Source organism: Podarcis gaigeae (assembly GCF_964106915.1).
Source record: "Podarcis gaigeae genome assembly, chromosome: 14".
In the NCBI taxonomy this organism is placed as follows: Eukaryota; Metazoa; Chordata; class Lepidosauria; order Squamata; family Lacertidae; genus Podarcis; species Podarcis gaigeae.
Genome location: NC_139690.1, coordinates 40505874 through 40523752, shown reverse-complemented (window position 1 = coordinate 40523752; position 17879 = coordinate 40505874). Strand labels below are relative to the sequence as shown.

The following is a 17879-nucleotide window of genomic DNA, read 5'->3' as shown; positions in this document are numbered from 1 at the left end:
TTAATAGAAACGTTTCATCAACGGTTCCCAAGGAAACCTCAGCCTGTGACGAGGTTCCGGAGGGAACATTTTGGCACCACCGACGAGGAAGAGGAGTTCGAAGGGTTCCCTGAATCGGAGCTGGAAGAAGGAGTAGACTCCGATGAGGAGGAGTACTCAGGGACAAGGGACGGCAGCCGGTGGAGGGAAGTGTTCGAGTCTTCGGAAGATGAGGGAGGTTCTTTCTGGGGTTTTGCATCCTCACCACCCGTGGAGGAAGGGGCGGAAGGGGGTGAAGGGGGCCCTGGAGGGGAGGTGGATGTCAGGGAACTGCCATCGGAAAGGCAGGTAGTGGAAGGGCTCACGGAGGCTAGGAGAGACTCAGCAGCAGAGGAGGGAACCAGCAGGGGGAGAGAGGGAGCTCCAAGGGAAAGTGAGTCGGAGGGATGGCTCAGGGACACTTCCCGTGAAAACAGTGGAGAGGTTTCAGGACCTCCTATAGGTACACCCACTCCTCGCCGGAAACTGTCACGCCGAGAATCCCGAAGACGCGTTTCCGTTAAGGAACTTTTATGTTGGAAGAGATTACAATAATAATAATAATAATAATAATAATAATAATAATAATAATAATAATAATAATAATATCTTTATTGTCAAACGCCCACTGTCAGATTCTGCCAGCGACTGAGGGAGTCATGTTTAAGGGACTCCGCTATAGACAGAGCTTTGACAACCAGGACCAAGCTCTGAGGGACTAAGCTTTTACGCACAAGCAGCTCATCATCCCATCACAGCAAACCTACCCAGACACCTGATTTTATTGTGTACATTTTTTAAATGTTGATATTATCTATGATACATATAATACATCTACTGGTTTTAAAGCCTGCTTTATTACTATATTCAATGAATATTTTGCATTGTTTTATTAATGTATTTATTAATGCATTTATTATCGTTGAAATTTGTACACAGCCCTACATCTGTAGAGCTCAAGGCAGTTCACAATATAATATATAAACTGCTTAGAGATTATTATTATTTGATTAAGCAGTATATAAATCTTGCTAAGTAAATGAAATAAAGAAATAGCGAAAACACATTCTGCACCTGGTCACAGTTCTTCCCACTATGAAGATGTACTGTAATTCTGTTTACATTAGCATAGTTCTTTCTAAATTTGCATCAATAAATATACATTAGCATATGCAACTTGTACACAAACCTATTCTCTTCTGTGGTGATCAGTGTCGGATTTACGTATGATCGAAACAAGCTATAGCTTAGTGCCCCACTCTCTTGGGGGCCCCCAAAAAATTTAAAGGAAAAGAAAACCTGGGTGTACATTTCCAAAATATAAGATAAAAAACAAACAAAATAAAACCTACATACAGCAACAGTGTTTTGTGTTGTGTAGGCTCCTATGATGTAAGTAATGAGCCCTGCCTACTAGCCTGCTCCCTAAAATATCACTGGTTTGCTCATTTTTAATATACGTCTTCTTAATTGTATTTCAGTTCAACAATTACATTGATAAAATACATATTTTGTTATGTGCAAATGGCTTTGGATACCTATTAGGTCCATAAATTACCAAATAGCATATATTCAACACAAAAAAACAGTGACAACTTGTTGACAAAGGACAGCTGGACATATAAAGGGCCCCATTACCTTCAGTAGCGTAGGGCCTCATCAAACCTAAATCTGGCCCTGGTGATGGTGATGGTGCTGATTATGGGCTTCCTACAGGCATGTGATTGGCTGTTGTGGGAACAGGAAGCTGGACTAGACAGGCCGTTGTTCTTCTGTTCTTCTGTGTAAGGGGTCTCCTAGCCAATGTGGATAAGCAACTGCTTTTCTTTGTCTTGGTTTTCCCCAGACATCCCGTTATCTGGACCTTCTCAGAGCTTGGCTGCAGAGTTTGCCAAAGCTGCAGAACAGTTGAAGAAGGAATCTGTGGATATCCGATTTGGCAAAGTGGATGTGACCGATCAGAAAGACTTAAAAAAGGAATTCGGCATCCTGGAATATCCGACCCTGAAGTTTTTTGTAGGTGGTGACAGGAAAAACCCCGTTGATTGCAAAGGTAAACCCATACGCAGCTGCAAATATGCCTGTTTGCTCACAAGGGGGAGCATGTGCCCAGCTCTCAAGCATACAATGGAATCATTTCAAAACTTAATAAATTTGAGCACATGCAAGAGTGTTGAATAAGGACAGGGGCATTTAGGGCTGGGTGGAAAGGGGTGGGAGGGAGACAGTTTCACAAAACACTTCATCCCCCACAAAATATGCACACTGCATTGGGAACAGTTGGGTTGTGTGTGTCTATGAAATGGGATGAAAATGCTCACTTTTCATAGCAGGGACATAAATCTTTGCTCACAAAAAGCACACTCTGAACATGTCGTCTGCCAGCATCACCAGATGCCCGCACACTCCAGAGATGGGGAATTCCTGGCCCTTCGGAGATTGTTAGTGTTGGAATGAGGAGAGGGGGGAATGAAACACAGTGGCTGCAATCTCCATACTGCAACATTTTGTTGCAGGGTCTCATTTGGTCCAATCTTTAAAAACCGCTGTGGCGATCACACAGGGCCCCTGGACGTTTGACAGTCTATTGACCCTGTGCCACCACTGCGATTGCTTTTTCCGCTGCCACCACCCCGTTTGTCACAGGGACACACGGAGTCCAGACAGTTGTTAACATAAACCAGGGGTCTGCAACCTTTAAGACAAAAAGAGCCACTTGGACCCGTTTCCGGAAAAAAAACAAAAAACTGGGAGCCGCAAAACAAGCCAAATGTAAATAACCACACATTCTTCCCCTTCCCCCATTCTCTCTCTTTTCCCTGAGTCTATTTCAGATAGCAAAGAGGGGTATGGTTCCTCTCATATTCCTTTTTTCGCAAAGCACCATGTGCATAGAGGGCATTATACAAATTAATACATAGAAAAGTGTCTGTCCCTCCCTGCAGTTCAACTCCCTCTCTTTTTACTAACAGCACATATCCATTCCTTCTGCTGGTGCAACTTTCTCATCATTTCTACATAGCAGCATTTATAAACCAGTGCCAGAGAAACTGGGTGAAAGGAAGGTGAGAGGGAAGAGATATGAATATTTATGTGTGTATATGTATACACACACACACCTACACAATTACAGGTTTGAAGCCAACTTAAAATAAAAAGAGCTGGTAAGCAAATAAATCTGTGGTGCTTTCCATGGGATCCGGGGACATGTCAGCTAATACTCTTCCCTTTCTTCTTCATTTGATTGTCTCTGCAGCAAATCTCGAGGGGGAAGGGAGAAGGGCAGGAATTGCATAGGCACGAGAGAATGGGGGAAATCCCGCATGCAGGATTTTGGTGCCTGACAGCCCCCCCCTCCCTCTGCAATTGCTCTCGTGCTCCCCCTCCTCTCCTGCTGGCTACCTCTGGACCCCCTCCTCGTCACTGAGTAATTCACCCCTTCCTCCCTGACAGGGAGGGTGGGCCCATTTTGTGGTTCACCTCAGGTGCTCTCCCTCAACTCGGCGGCAACTCAGAAGCAAGGCACGGAAAAGGATCCAGAAGCACCCCCCCACACACACACACACAAACACACACAAAAACCCCGCCCCGCCATTTCCCTCAAGCGCGCTCTCTCTCTCCCTCGCCTCAGGTGCCTCGCACACTGGGCTGAGGAGAGCGTGGCCTGGATGGGCGGCTCTCGATGTCGCGCGGCGCCTAAGGGCGGGCGGGCTGCCGCAACGGCGAAAGCAAACGCGCCTGCATGTGGCAGGTGCCGGCGGTGGCAGTGGCAGCTGCGTCCACCTGAGGAGAGAACCGTCGCTGCACCCTAGCACACCTTCCTGCCACCGCCCTCCTCCTCTTCCTCCTCGCTCCCTGCACCATGAGGGAAGAGGCGCCGCCGTGAGCTGCTCGGCCGCTTCCTCATCGTCCTCCAGACGAGGCATCCCCCTCGCCGCCTGTCCTACCCCGGGGGAAGCTATGAGCCATGAAGCCGCCTGGCAGAACTTCCCTCCGGTGGCAGAAGCAGCAGCAGCAGCAGCCCTTCTGCGGCCGCCGCTGCCTCCTCCTTCATCCCAGCAGCCGCCACTTCTCGAGCTCCGCTGCCGCCGCCGCCTTGCTTTGCCCGGCTCGGCTGCCCAGCTCCATCCCCCTCCTCTTTCTGGCGCTTCTGCTTTTCTGCTCAGGGTCCCCGAGGACCTGCGGAGCCGCGGCAAAGGTGTAAAAGAGCCGCATGCGGCTCCGGAGCCGCGGGTTGCCGACCCCTGACATAAACAAATACTCAAGTTTATTTTTAATAGCAGGAACAAGCTTGTGGTTTCAGTTAGTTATTCTTGACAGTTTCTTAATCTTAGTTCCTAACAACTTCAAACTGATTATCCCCAACTATCTATCTGACTCCACCTAACAATTCCTTTCACTCTCTCACAATACAACTCTACCAACCCACACCTAATCCTCCCCTCTTCCTTCTTCAACTCCTAAACCTCAACTGACTTTCAAAACCTCCCACTCTAACTTTTACTCCCCACTGGCCAATCACATTCTCACTCATTTAACCCTTTCCTAATGACCCACCTAGGAGGCAAATGCCACAACGCTTTCAACTTAAGCAGATGGATTTTCAGGAGTTAAAACTTTGGATCCCTTGCCACTGGGGAAAGCTCAGCTTCAGCACTGAACAGCTCATGCACTGCTTCTCAGCACCTTTTTATTTCCCCTTTTGTTTAGCAGAAAAACATATGGGTTTTGCTTCTGACACCTAATTCAATTAGGCAGCCTGCTCAATAAGCTGTGGAATGATCCTGAAATCATTCTGGATTAAATTGCTAGTCGATATTTTGTGCAGGGTTGGGGCGCGGGCTGAACGGTGTTTTCCAGATTTGCCATGTAAATCACATTAGGACGTGCTCTTTTCTGGCTTTTCTTTAAATAATAATAATAAAAAAGAGAGTGGCTTGACCTGAACAGACGCGAAAGCTGGTGATTAGGCAGCTAATTGGCAGCACATCCAATTACACAGGAAAGGCACAATTGTGCATTAGTTAAGCCAGGAATGGGGAACCTATTTCAGCCCAAGGATCACGTTTCCTTCTGGGCAATCTTCTGTGGGACACATGCCATGCCAGTGGTGGGAGGAGTCAGAGTTAAAAGTGGGCGGAGCAATGAATGTGAATATTTACATTTAGACTCGTTTCTACACCCCTCTCTCCCTGTCTTCCATCCAGGCAACCAACAGGCACTGTTAGAGTTCAGTGACATATTCCAGCCAGGCAAAAACACTCAAGGGTGCAAAACAGGACCTGTGAGAGGTGGGACAGTCCTGAGGGCCAGACAGAGAGATCTGGGGGGCCGCATTCAGACTCCTGGTCTGAGGCTCCCCACTAGTCAGTTAAACTCTCTTAAAGTGCTCTGTTTCGATGTGTGAAAGGGCAAGTCGGGACATGTGGGACATTGGGCCCCATCTGAAACACACATTTAAAGCACTCACATGCCACTTTAAACAGCCATGGCTGCCCCAAAGAATCCTGGGAATTGTAGTTTGTGAAGGGTGCTGAGGATTATAAAGAGATCCACTATTCGCATCACAGAACTACATTTATTAGTGTCCTGTGGGAAAGAGGGATTGATTGTTTAATGATTCTGGTGATTGTATCATTCCTGCTGATAAACCTGTTGATTCTTCTTCTTCTTTTCTTTTCTTTACAGGAGTTAGAGAGGCTTCTGCCTTCGTTACATGGGTCAGGAGGCAAATAGGACTCAGTACTGTACTTCTTAATAGCACAGACCAGGCCAAAACCTTCATAGACTCCGATGATTTGGTGGTGATTGGCTTTTTTAAGGTAAACTATTGTGGATGGGAATTGATGTGATGCAGCAGCAAAAAGAGCTAATGCAATTAACGATGGTGTAGTGTTCAGATCAAGGGAAATAATAGTACCTTGGTCAGAACCCACCTCGAGTACCATGAAATTTAGCAAAAAAACACACCACATAGTAACATCTAGTTACTCTAGTTATCTCCCACTTGGACTACTGCAATGCGCTCTATGTGGAGCTACCTTTGAAGGTGACCCGGAAACTACAACTAATCCAGAATGCAGCAGCTAGACTGGTGACTGGGGGGTGGCAGCCGAGACCACATAACACTTAAAAGACCTACATTGGCTCCCAGTACATTTCTGAGCACAATTCAAAGTGTTGGTGCTGTCCTTTAAAGCCCTAAACGGCCTTGGTCCTGTATACCTGAAGGAGCGTCTCCACCTCCATCATTCTACCTGGACACTGAGGTCCAGCGCCGAGGGCCTGGCGGCTCCCTCACTGTGAGAAGCAAAGCTACAGGGAACCAGGCAGAGGGCCTTCTCGGTAGTGGCGCCCGCCCTGTGGAACACCCTCCCATCAGATGTCAAAGAGATAAGCAATTACCTGACATTTAGAAGACATCTGAAGGCAGCCCTGTTCAGGGAAGTTTTTAATGTGTGACATTTTAATGTATTTTTAATCTTTGTTGGAAGCCACCCAGAGTGGTTGGGGAAACTCAGCCAGATGGGCGGGGTACAAATAATAAATTATCATCATCATCATTATTATCATCTGAGGTCCTAAACTGCAGCTGATTTAGCCTGTGTGCAAATTCAGCACTGAGTTTCACGTTGCGTCCTGTTGTTGATATGCAACTCTTAGATGACTTTAAAGGAGGCTTAGACAAATTCATGAGAGATAGGGCTATCAGTGGCTACGAACTGTGATGGCGATACTCTGTGTCCATGGTCAGAGGCAGAAATGCTTCTGAATACCAGTTGCTTAAGCTATAGGAGGAGAGAGGGCTCTTGTGGGTTTCCTACACACATCTGGTTGGCCAATGTGAAAACAGGATTCTGTACTAGATAGGCTACTGTACTGACCCAGCAGGGCTTCTCTTATGTTTTTCTCCCCTCCCCCTCCCCATATACAGAGCCTTCAAGGTGGAGCTGTGGAGGTTTTCTATGATTCTGCAAGAGATGTCCCTGAACTTCCATTTGGAGTAACAGCCAGCGAAGATGTATTTGCTGACTTTGGCATCAGAGAAGACATGGTGGTTGTGTTCCAAAAGGTATTATTAACACGTGTATCTTATATACTAATGTTAAACTCATTCTCCAGTGGGATCCCTATGTAGTGGAAACAGTGCAGAAATACATTATATGTATAAAAAAGCTGTAAGGGAACAGGGACAGGCCAGCAGCTTTTTGCTCTCCTCTCCTTGAACAGTATGGTATAGTGATTAAGAGCAGTGGACTAGTAATCTGGTGATCCAGGTTCGATTCCCTGCTTCTCCACATGAAACTGCTGGGTGACCTTGGGCCAGTCACACTTCTCTGAAGTCTCTCAGCCTCACTCACCTCACAGAGTGTTTGTTGTGGGGAAGGAGGGGAAAGGAGAATGTTAGCCACTTTGAGACTCCTTAGGGCAGTGATAAAGCGGGATATCAAATCCAAACTCTTCTTCTTATTATTATTCCTTCCAGCTGCTTGTTACAAGAACTCCATTATGGTCTTAGTGTCTGGACTTGTTGTTTTCCTTCAAACTCCCAATTTCCTTTCCTTTTGTGTTATGTCTTTTGTATTTGAAGCCTGAGGTGATATTTTGTGATCTCACAGAGCCTTTTTCTTTGCTGGAGTGAAATGCTTCAACTAAATAGCTGGATAAAACGAGAGCAGTGCAACTTTTTCACATTAGTTGAAACGGCCACTGCTATCTGTCACGTGATTAAACACAGCCATTATGCTTTGACCGATGGGAAAATGTTGTGGCTCTTTAAAAAAATGAGATGACTGTGTTGGATGGAAGTTGTAGTCTAGGACACCCTAGGGCTTCTAACATGGGACATTCCAAGCCCCAGCTGGAGAGTCCGAGGATTAAAACTGGGACGTTCTGCACACAAAGCAGATGGTTATCAAAGAATTATAGAGTTGGAAGGGATCCCAAGGGTTATCTAGTCCAACCCCCTGAAATGCAGGAATCCTAGCCCCAGCTGTCCCTGGGTGGGCTCGAACCACCAACCTTCTGGTTAGCAGCCAGATACACTGACTCATTGCGCCACAGGAGAGCAGCCATTTTTTAAACATCATTTCTCGAAAGGCACAAGGCAGCAGCTGGATACACCGATTCGCCCTTCCCGTGTGAATGTTAACAGGGAATGTTAACCTCCCGCTTTATTGTTAAATCGAATATTTCTTGTGCTCCAGGGAAAGCCCGTTCATAATGAAGCATCCGAAGAAGGCAAACTGAACAAAGTGGACCTTACTGGATTAATAAAAACATTCACCATGGATTTAGTCATAGAGTATAATCTTGAGGTGAGTTTGGAGCTGCCTGAGTGGTTGGAGTCTCAGATTAGGATTGGGGAGACCTGAGTTTGGGTCTCTACTCGATCATTAGGCTCCCTGGATGATCCGGGGCCATTCTCTATAACCGAGGGTACACTGAGATGACTGGGTCTGTGCCCCATTTGCCATAATAGCCCAGACTTCTCTGCTCAGCTCAATACGGTGGTACCTTGGGTTAAGAACTTAATTCGTTCCAAAGGTCCGTTCTTAACCTGAAACTGTTCTTAACCTGAAGCACCACTTTAGCTAACGGGGCCTCCTGCTGCCGCCACGCTGCCAGAGCACGATTTCTGTTCTCATCCTGCAACAAAGTTCTTAACTGAGGTACTATTTCTGGGTTAGTGGAGTCTGTAACCTGAAGCGTATGTAACCCGAGGTACCACTGTACTAGAATATCTCCAACAAGAAACTTTGAAATGGTCCCACAGACTTGCGGCCTCTGAATGGGGCAGTAAAGAATTCAGGTTTATTCATTTCATCAGGTCTAAGTAGGGCTTAGCTGACTACAACCCTCAGTCTCTTTCTGGATTGCGACCTTCATTGCCAGGCTTCTGTGAGAGAGCTCTGATGTTTTGTTTTCCAGACATCTGTGAAGATTTTTGACGTGCCCGTTGAAAATCACATCGTTCTCTTCATGGCCAAGAGCGCTGACATGTTTGGCTCAGCTTATGACAATTATACATCTGCTGCCTCGGAATTCAGAGGGAAGGTTGGTATCATGTCGTTTTCTGGAGTTCTCCTGGATTGCAAATATTGGATGTCAGAGTGCTGAGGACATTGTAGATGTTTGCATTCCTGGGATTGTCTCGCAAGCCTAGGTTCAAATGCAGTTCCAAAGGCAGTCAGTAAGTGACAGACTAGGGGCGAGCAGCCATGAAATATGAGAAATAGCCCCAGTCATATAGTTGTTTAAAGGTTTGACATCTCACAGGAGGGTGTTCCACAGGGCGGGTGCCACTACTGAGAAGGCCCTCTGCTTGGTTCCCTGTGGTAGATATTTTACTCATTTATTTACACATTTATAACTTGCACTTTCAAACAAATATATCAAGGAAATATACAACAAAAAAGCATCCATAAAGATATCATTTTAAACATGCGTGTTGAAGTTTATTCTACAAACAGTATATTTTTTTTATGAAATAAATAAATAAATAACTTCTTGTTATTGTTATTTGAATTTCTATACTGCCTTTCACTTGAGGACCGCAGAGCAGTTCACAATAAAATAAAGTAAAATAAAATAAAATAAAAATCAGTCTTCAGGCACCGTCTAGGACAGCCATTTTGAGGCCCCAAATGCTGTTGGATTACAAGCCCCACTGTCCCCAGACAGCATAGCCAATGGTCAGGGATGATGGAGGTTATAATCAGAACAACGTGTGGGGGCCCAAGGTGGGAAACTGTTCTGGGATGTAAGGGGGTAGAAATATTTCTTGCTTCTTTCATTCTTCAGATCATGTTCATCTTTGTGGATACTGATGAAACCAGAAATGGCCGTGTGATTGAGTACTTCCGGGTAACAGAGGTAGAAGTCCCTTCCGTTCAAATCCTGAACTTGACAAGTAATGTCAAGTACAAGATGCCTGCAGATGAAGTGACCCCAGAGAATCTACGACACTTCTGCCGGAACTACTTAGAAGGAAAAGCAAAGGTGAGCTTTTGGGATGGAAGCAAAGAGGGTCACGCTTTTCATTTGGTATACCATGGCAAACAATTTGTCGGTTTCATTGGTCTGGCTCCTATTGAGCCTCACAAGTGAATCAATTGCCCTTTTTTGCAGTGTTTTATTAATGTGCATGTATAGTTAAAGTTAAACCACTCTAGAAACTGTAATGTTGATGGCAGCTGATGATGGGTGGGTTCTTTGGCTGGCAGCCAAAGGGAGCCTGTAAAATGCAGGCTTTTTTCTCTATCACCCACCAGGGGAGAAAATGCTTTGCCTACAGCACTGAGCGTAGGGCTAGCAGTGCCCTTTGTGCTTTGGTTCCCTGGCATTCACCCACCAGCAATAATAGTGCCATGTCAAATTTGGCCCATGAGGCTGATCCTGATAAGGATTTGGTTGGTGGAGCCAAAATAGTTCCCCACCATTGCACTAAACCCTGCTGTCTTTTAGCTATAGTCTCCTAATTTTTCTTTGCTGTTTCCTTCAGAGTTGCCTTACTTCTTTTTAAAAAATGCTGTTGTTGGTTGGTTGGTTGGTTGGTAGGTTTCAAAGCCACTTCCGCTTTGAAGGAGGTGGGGTTGCGGGCACTCACGACCCCTTCACATGCGCAGGGGTGTGGTCAGCCCTGCGCGATTGGGGAGATTCCCAGCTGCATCACTGCCCAGACAACCAATCCGAGTGGTCTGGGGGTGTGGCCTGCTTGATTTAAGCAGGATGCAGTAGGAAGCTCTCCCCTTTTCGCGCTTCCAGCTGCTCCAGTTTTCCCACCCTCCTGCCCTTTAGGATTTTTCATCTCTTTTGACCTTGCTGTGGACGCTGGTTGGTTGCTGTTGAAAGGCCTGGTAGGACTTTTTCCACTTGGCAAATTGGCACCAGCCGCTTGATTTTCGCCTACCTCATAGTAAATCATCACAACTTTGTAAGGTTTGGTGGTTAGGCATTGGAATATTGCTGGAGAAGAGGGGAGGGGAGGTAGCACCATCACCTCCCCCCCCACACACATTCTGTTAAAGGATTCTGGGGGCGCCACCCTGTCCGAAGCCTGGAGAGGCTAGGGCCTAAGGCATGACCCCTATTGGTGACCCTGGCGGAGCTCCTAGTTGATGTGCATCAGCAGGACTCCCCTATGGGTGGTTAACCCTTCCCAGACTCCCTGCAGATGGGCAGGAGTCAGATATAGTCGGTTAGGTCCAATGCCTAAGCCAATACTGCTCACAATATGTAACCAATAAAGTTGTGGCCTTTTTTAGCCCATTAACCTAAAATACTGTCTTTATTCAACCTGGGGGGGTGGGGGGGGAGAGAGTCGGGACCTTGCCACATAACAAGCCTTTCCCAGACATGTACTTTTAATATGTACATTTGTCTTTAATATCTGCTGAGTTTATCTCTGTCTTGATCCTTTTATTATGTCTGCTGTTTTTAAAGTCTGTCTTGCTTTTGCTCATTTTAATCAATATTACATGCAATGTTATGTGAACTGCCTATATATTTTGATGAAGTGGTATATAAATCTTGATAAGGAACTATATAAATCCTCAGTCAGAGTTTGAGATGTGTGGAATGCCAGGTGGAGACATGGTTCAATAATATTTGGGATATTGCTAGTTCAGAACGACTAACTGGGCTCAGAAGAATTGCAGATGGGGTTATAAAAGAAAACACCTTTGATGAAACCTGGTTTCCCTTTTTTTCATATGTAAGGGGGAAAGAAAGTAAAGTTCTTCCACCAGCCTCACAAACCTTTCTATGGAGAATCTGTATGGACTGCCAGTGTCTTAAAACCATGTAAATTGACGCCATGGTTTTGGTGCTTTGTTCTTTGCTGTGACTGCATTGTATAGTGCATTTTGGTTTAAGATGAGTGGAATGCCAGACATATTGAATCAGAAGATGCTGAGGGAACAGAGTAGAAGGAAATCCACTCCCTATTCCGTACATGGTTGGGGAAGGTGCCTTACAACAGGGAAGTGTTAAGTTGTGGGAGAACACAGCGATTCTCCAAACAGCTCTTGTTTATTCACAGGCCAGAACAAAACTGAACTGAAGGATATAAGCCAGCCTGCTTATATAGAGCTCCACTACAATGCAACAGTAACCATTTTCTGTAACTATCGATTCACTGAAGGTCACTTTCGATTCCTTATTTGCATATGTGGACCTGAACTATCTACAGTATCCCCCTGCTGGCCCAGGGTGAGAACTTCAGTACATAATAGGAAGGGACATAGCTCAGTAGCTGAGCATTAGTTTTGTATGCAGAGGTTCAATCCCCAGGTTCAATCCCTACCATTTCCGGGTAGAGCTTGGAGGGAACTCTGCCTGAAACCCTGGTGAGCTGCTGCTAATCAGGGTAGACAGTACTGAACTAGATGGAGCGAAGGTCGACTCAGAATTTCACCAAGGGCCATGGAGTGATAGAGCATCTATTTTGTATACAGATGGTCTCAGGGCAAGTCCTCAGCATCTCCCAGTAAGTCTGAGAATGTCCTCTGCCTGAAATACTATAGATCAGGGGTCAGCAAACGTTTTCAGCAGGGGGCCGGTCCACTGTCCCTCAGACCTTATGGGGGGCGAGACTATATTTTGAAGGAGAAAAATGAACAAATTCCTATGCCCCACAAATAACCCAGAGATGCATTTTAAATAAAAGCACACCTTCTACTCATGTAAAAACATGCTCATTCCCAGACCATCAGCAGGCCAGATTTAGAAAGCGATTGGGCCGGATCCAGCCCCCGGGCCTTAGTTTGCCTACCTATGCTATAGATGGACCCATGGCTTGACTCGGTATAAAGTATCATCCTATGTCCCTGGGATATTGACAAATTGCTCTACTGTAGTGAGTAGTTCTGCTCTCCTGCTATGGGACAAAGCAGACAGCCGGTAATTAAAGTGGAAGGGAACATGTGGCCAGCCAGATAAGCCTCACCAAGGACTTTTAGCAAAGAGAGCCACTTAACCACCCAGCACAGCTTCAAAGATGAGCCCCTGTTGACATCCGTCCTTATCTCTTTCCCCCTTATTAGCCACATAAATCCAGTGAGGAAATCCAAGAAGGCTGGGATAAGAAGCCGGTGAAAGTGCTGGTTGGGAGCAACTTTGACCGGGTTGTCTTTAATAAGAAGAACCACGTGTTTGTCCTGTTCTGTGAGTATCACTTGCGCTTCTGAAGAGGAGACTCTGGTGGATGAGCTCTCACAGGGAAAGAATTACTTGATTTGATTGAAGACAGCAGCAGAGTGGCACACTGAGCTGATATGGAGTCGGCTTCTGTATGTTCAAGCAAATGCTGCTAGTTTAAACTTGCCTGCAGCGGAAACAGTTTTCACTCCCATGGCGCACATTTCATGCACACTTGGACCACTTTAACAGTCATGGAGGATCCTGGGAACTGTAGTTTGTTTAGGCTGCTGACCTCACAGAGCTACAATCTCAGCACCTTTAGCAAACTACAGTTCCCAAGATTCCCCTTTGAAAGTTTTTTTAAAAATTGAAAAAAACTTGCCAGTGCATCCCAATACCTCTCTTTTGTTTCTCAGTAGTCTAACTTTGTGGGTGGCGCGGTGGGTTAAACCACAGAGCCTAGGACTTGCCGATCAGAAGGTCGGTGGTTCGAATCCCCACGACGGGGTGAGCTCCCATTGTTCGGTCCCTACTTCTGCCAACCTAGCAGTTTGAAAGCACGTAAAAGTGCAAGTAGATAAATAGGTACCGCTCTGGCAGGAAGGTAAACGGCATTTCCGTGAGCTGCTCTGGTTTCACCAGAATCAGGTTAGTCATGCTGGCCACATGAGCCGAAAGCTGTACACCAGCTCCCTTGGCCAATAAAGTGAGATGAGCACCGCAACCCCAGAGTCGGCCATGACTGGACCTAATGGTCAGGGGTCCCTTTACCTTTACCTTTAGTCTAACTTTGGCTACAGTTCTGTCAGCACTCACTAGCTGACTGCACCATTAGAAGGTGTTATAAGTTCCAGGACCACCATTATTTATTTATTTATTTTAAAATGGCATATTCTTGGTTTTCGATCCCAGATGCACCCTGGTCTCGCGACTGCCAAAAACTGCTACCTGTATGGGACGAATTTGGCAAGTTGTATGAAAACCGGAAAAATGTTGTCATTGCCAAAATAGACTTCACGGCAAATGACATTCTGTTAATCAACCTGGAACGGTACCCCTTCTTCAGGTACTTTCCTGCAGGATCTGAAACGGAGGTGAGATGTTTTCCACCCTCATTGGGTACTTATGGGTAATGGATGTCTTGTGATGAAATAGGAGGGGGTGCAATTCTAGCAGCAAGCAAGGGTGTTCTGTGGAGTCAAAAGCAAAGGAAAACTACATTTCTTGCTGTTACCATGCATGAATCATGGAGAAACCGACACACACATCTGCAGAAAGATAGGGGAATAGCAACACTTTCCAATTATATTTGTGGGTGTGTCAGAGCTAGGGTTGCCATACGTCTGGAATTTCCTGGAAATATCTGGAATACTGTTGTCCAGGAAAATCCATGTCAACCCATGTCAAAGCTCAACAACTCCTCTGTCTGGATTTTCACTGTTTCATAGCCCTAGTCAGAGCCACTGGTGTGAATGAAATTTAGCTGGCAGATGGGTCAAAAAGCTACGGTTCCATAATGCAGCAGGTATTGCAATGTGAAAAACGTTAGAAAACAGGACAGAAGCACTAGCATTATATTCAGGAAATGAATTCAGCATTCCCCCACATCTGAATGGGCACTTAATATCTCAGGCAATGCTTGAAACGTTTCTGGGTGCAACAGAAACTTCTGGCGCCTTCTTCCCGATTACGTTTCAGACCCACCATTCTCTTGTGCTTTTCAAAAAAAAACAACAACAACCATGGAATTAGTCTTACAACAAAGGAGGTCACAAATAATAAAGAATACATCAAACAAATGGGTTTGCTCCACCATTTGGATGGATAATCTAACTGAAGTGAGAACATCACCTCTGGAGCCAAGTAATTCAATTCAATGGCACTCTTTTATAATTAAGACATTACTCAGGTTTTCATTTTCCCCCTCCTCTCTCCCCCTATTCCCCACATATAAATTACATCCAAAGACATTTGTCCTCATTTAATCTCTTAGGAAGGTAATGCTGTGTGTGCATGCCCAGATTCTAATGAACCAAAGAGGGAGCCCTGAGCATTTAGGTGGCGTAAAAATGTGTCTGTTTACAGAAGCCTGGGGCATTTGGTTCTTTTTGGAATATAAATGCATTTCCTTTTCTTGTTTTGCATTGCTCCTGGCCTGATGTGTTTTCACCCTCTAGGAATACTAATTGAGAAGGTTGGCATCTGGGGTGTGTTGCCATTAGTTCTCTCAATTGGCCATGCACTGGAATAAAATAATCAAATCACAGATTTGGAGGGTGGGGGCAGGACTTGTATGCCACTGGGTCCAATTTCCTGCTTGATGCTGGCAGTCCAGAGTAGAGATGTAAAATTTCCGGAAATTTTGAAGCCATGAGAAAAAAACGTTTCCCACCGGGAAAAAAGGAAATTTTGAAAAATTTGGGGAAAAAATTTAAGTGTGGAGTAGTTTTACAAATTGTGTGAAACACAGTGTAGATAAAAATATTATGCTTGCAATAAAACAGGTAACCACCCCCTTTCCCTCAAAAGCAAGAAACCATCAACATAAAAAATAATCAGATTTGCCCCTTAGCACCAACAGCAAATAAAGTTAAGGTCCACCTCAATATTTAAGCTCCATAAAAGGTCTACAGGTTTTTTCCGGTTTTTCCCCAAATCTTAAGATATTGTAAGCAGTTTTCTTCATGGTAGTTCTTCAGATCAAAGAGCAGGTTTTTGTCTAAGTTCAGATTCACTTGGATGCCATTTTGAATCAAGATGGCAGACTGAAGGTTTCAAAACTGCACTGACTTTAACCCCCGATTTCAACTGTTTCTTGGAATTCCCGAGCAATGCCAGGCACTTGCTGCTATTTTAATTTATGTACTGCTTTTTGCCAGATTGGCTTCTCAACAGTTTACAAAATATATATATATAAAACCAGGTCCACAAATATTAAAATACAGTGGTACCTCAGGTTAAGTACTTAATTCATTCCAGAGGTCCGTTCTTAACCTGAAACTGTTTTTAACCTGAAGCACCACTTTAGCTAATGGGGCCTCCTGCTGCTGCTGCTGCGCCGCTGAAGCACAATTTCTGTTCTCATCCTGAAGCAAAGTTCTTAACCCAAGGTACTATTTCTGGGTTAGCGGAGTCTGTAACCTGAAGCGTATGTAACCCGAGGTACCACTGTAGAAACATTCAGCATTAAAATATGAAATAAAAAACAATCCCATTAATTAAAACAGAAGATTCAGGTTGAGAGTTCAAGGGAAATATCTTCAAAAGCCAGCAGAATGCCAATATGGATTGGGACCTTCATAAGCATTGGAACAATGGGCTGTATCCAGCTAAGTACTACTTTGAGCAAAATTCGTAAACCAAAGTTAGTAATGTGCATTAACTTCATTAAGTCTACTCCAAGTATACAACCCAATATCTGTGTTAAAGGATGTCTGTAGGGCAAGGATGTACCAAGCATGTTGCCCTATGAGTCCACAAAATAACAGACATTTCACTGTTCCATTCACCTCTCCCCCCTGTTTTTTCCTCCTCAAAGGTTGTCCCATACAAAGGCGAGCACAATCTCAATGCTTTTGCTAAATTCTTAGAAGAACAAATTAAGGCAAGAAAGAAGGTAAGGTATACATTTATGTTTAAAGGTGATTTTAGGATTGTCTTGCACACAATGGATTCATGTACCCATGCCTGAGGAATCCTGTCTTTGTGGATTCACAATGCAAAATTACCTGATCCACACTTCTTGGGCTAATGTGTGGCTCAGAACCTATAGCACAGTCCTAAGCATGTTGGCGCTGTGGGTTAAACGACAGAGCATAGGACTTGCCGATCAGAAGGTCAGCGGTTCGAATCCCCGCGACGGGGTGAGCTCCCATTGCTCGGTCCCTGCTCCTGCCAACCTAGCAGTTTGAAAGCACATCAAAGTGCAAGTAGATAAATAGGTACCGCTGTGGTGGGAAGGTAAACGGTGTTTCCGTGCGCTGCTCTGGTTTGCCAGAAGCAGCTTAGTCATGCTGGCCACATGACCCAGAAGCTGTACGCCGGCTCCCTCGGCCAGTAAAGCAAGATGAGCGCTGCTAATGGTCAGGGGTCCCTTTACCTTTACCTTAAGCATGTCTACGCAGAAGTAAGACTTCTTGAATCCAGTGGGGCCCATGTCCTTCACAGAAGGCCATTAGCCCACCCCCAAGTTGTAAGTCCAGCCTGGCCAGTTTGCTGCTTCTTCTAACACTAACTTGTTATGAAGAGTCTCTGTTGCATGACTTACTTTTTTTATTTGATTGTTCATCAGGACTCATCCAAAACCAAGAAAGAAGACTCTGAGAAGGAGAAGGAAAGAACTGTGCAAAAGGAAGAGCTGTAGGTTTTCCTTAAAGCACAGATAACATTGATTTTTGAAGGATGGTAGAGTTGTTTACAAGAATCTTGACCTGATCATATGGGATTTGGGAAGATATTCAAACAAATAAAGACAAGAGAAAGAAATGCACTGGTTTGATTGTGTGTGTTTTGGCTCAGTGATGATCATTCTCAGCAGGAGTGGAGATTGGCTCATGACAGAGAATGGAAAACTGGCTTATCCACCTCAGTCTTTTCTGAGCCAGCCCCCACCTGCCTCTCTTCTTAATGCCAACCAATCAGGACATGACTCTGCCTGTCATTGCAATTAATCCAGAATGCGGCAGCTAGACTGGTGACTGAGAGCTGCCGCCAAGACC

At 45.2% G+C, this 17879-nt stretch overlaps 1 protein-coding gene across 1 annotated transcript in view; it reads left to right on the top strand.

Moving 5' to 3' along the window:
• The window catches only part of PDILT (protein disulfide isomerase like, testis expressed), a 35625-nt gene extending 17979 nt beyond the window's left edge, over positions 1–17646 (top strand). Inside the window, exons 2-11 of the mRNA XM_083711616.1 lie at positions 1865–2071; positions 5707–5840; positions 6953–7090; positions 8226–8336; positions 8950–9075; positions 9823–10020; positions 13065–13185; positions 14074–14255; positions 16700–16777; positions 17453–17646. Of these exons, the coding sequence (XP_083567742.1) occupies positions 1865–2071; positions 5707–5840; positions 6953–7090; positions 8226–8336; positions 8950–9075; positions 9823–10020; positions 13065–13185; positions 14074–14255; positions 16700–16777; positions 17453–17524 (1367 nt within the window). The 3' untranslated portion in view covers positions 17525–17646. The remainder of the gene's footprint in view (positions 1–1864; positions 2072–5706; positions 5841–6952; positions 7091–8225; positions 8337–8949; positions 9076–9822; positions 10021–13064; positions 13186–14073; positions 14256–16699; positions 16778–17452) is intronic.
• Positions 17647–17879: the final 233 nt, after the last annotated feature.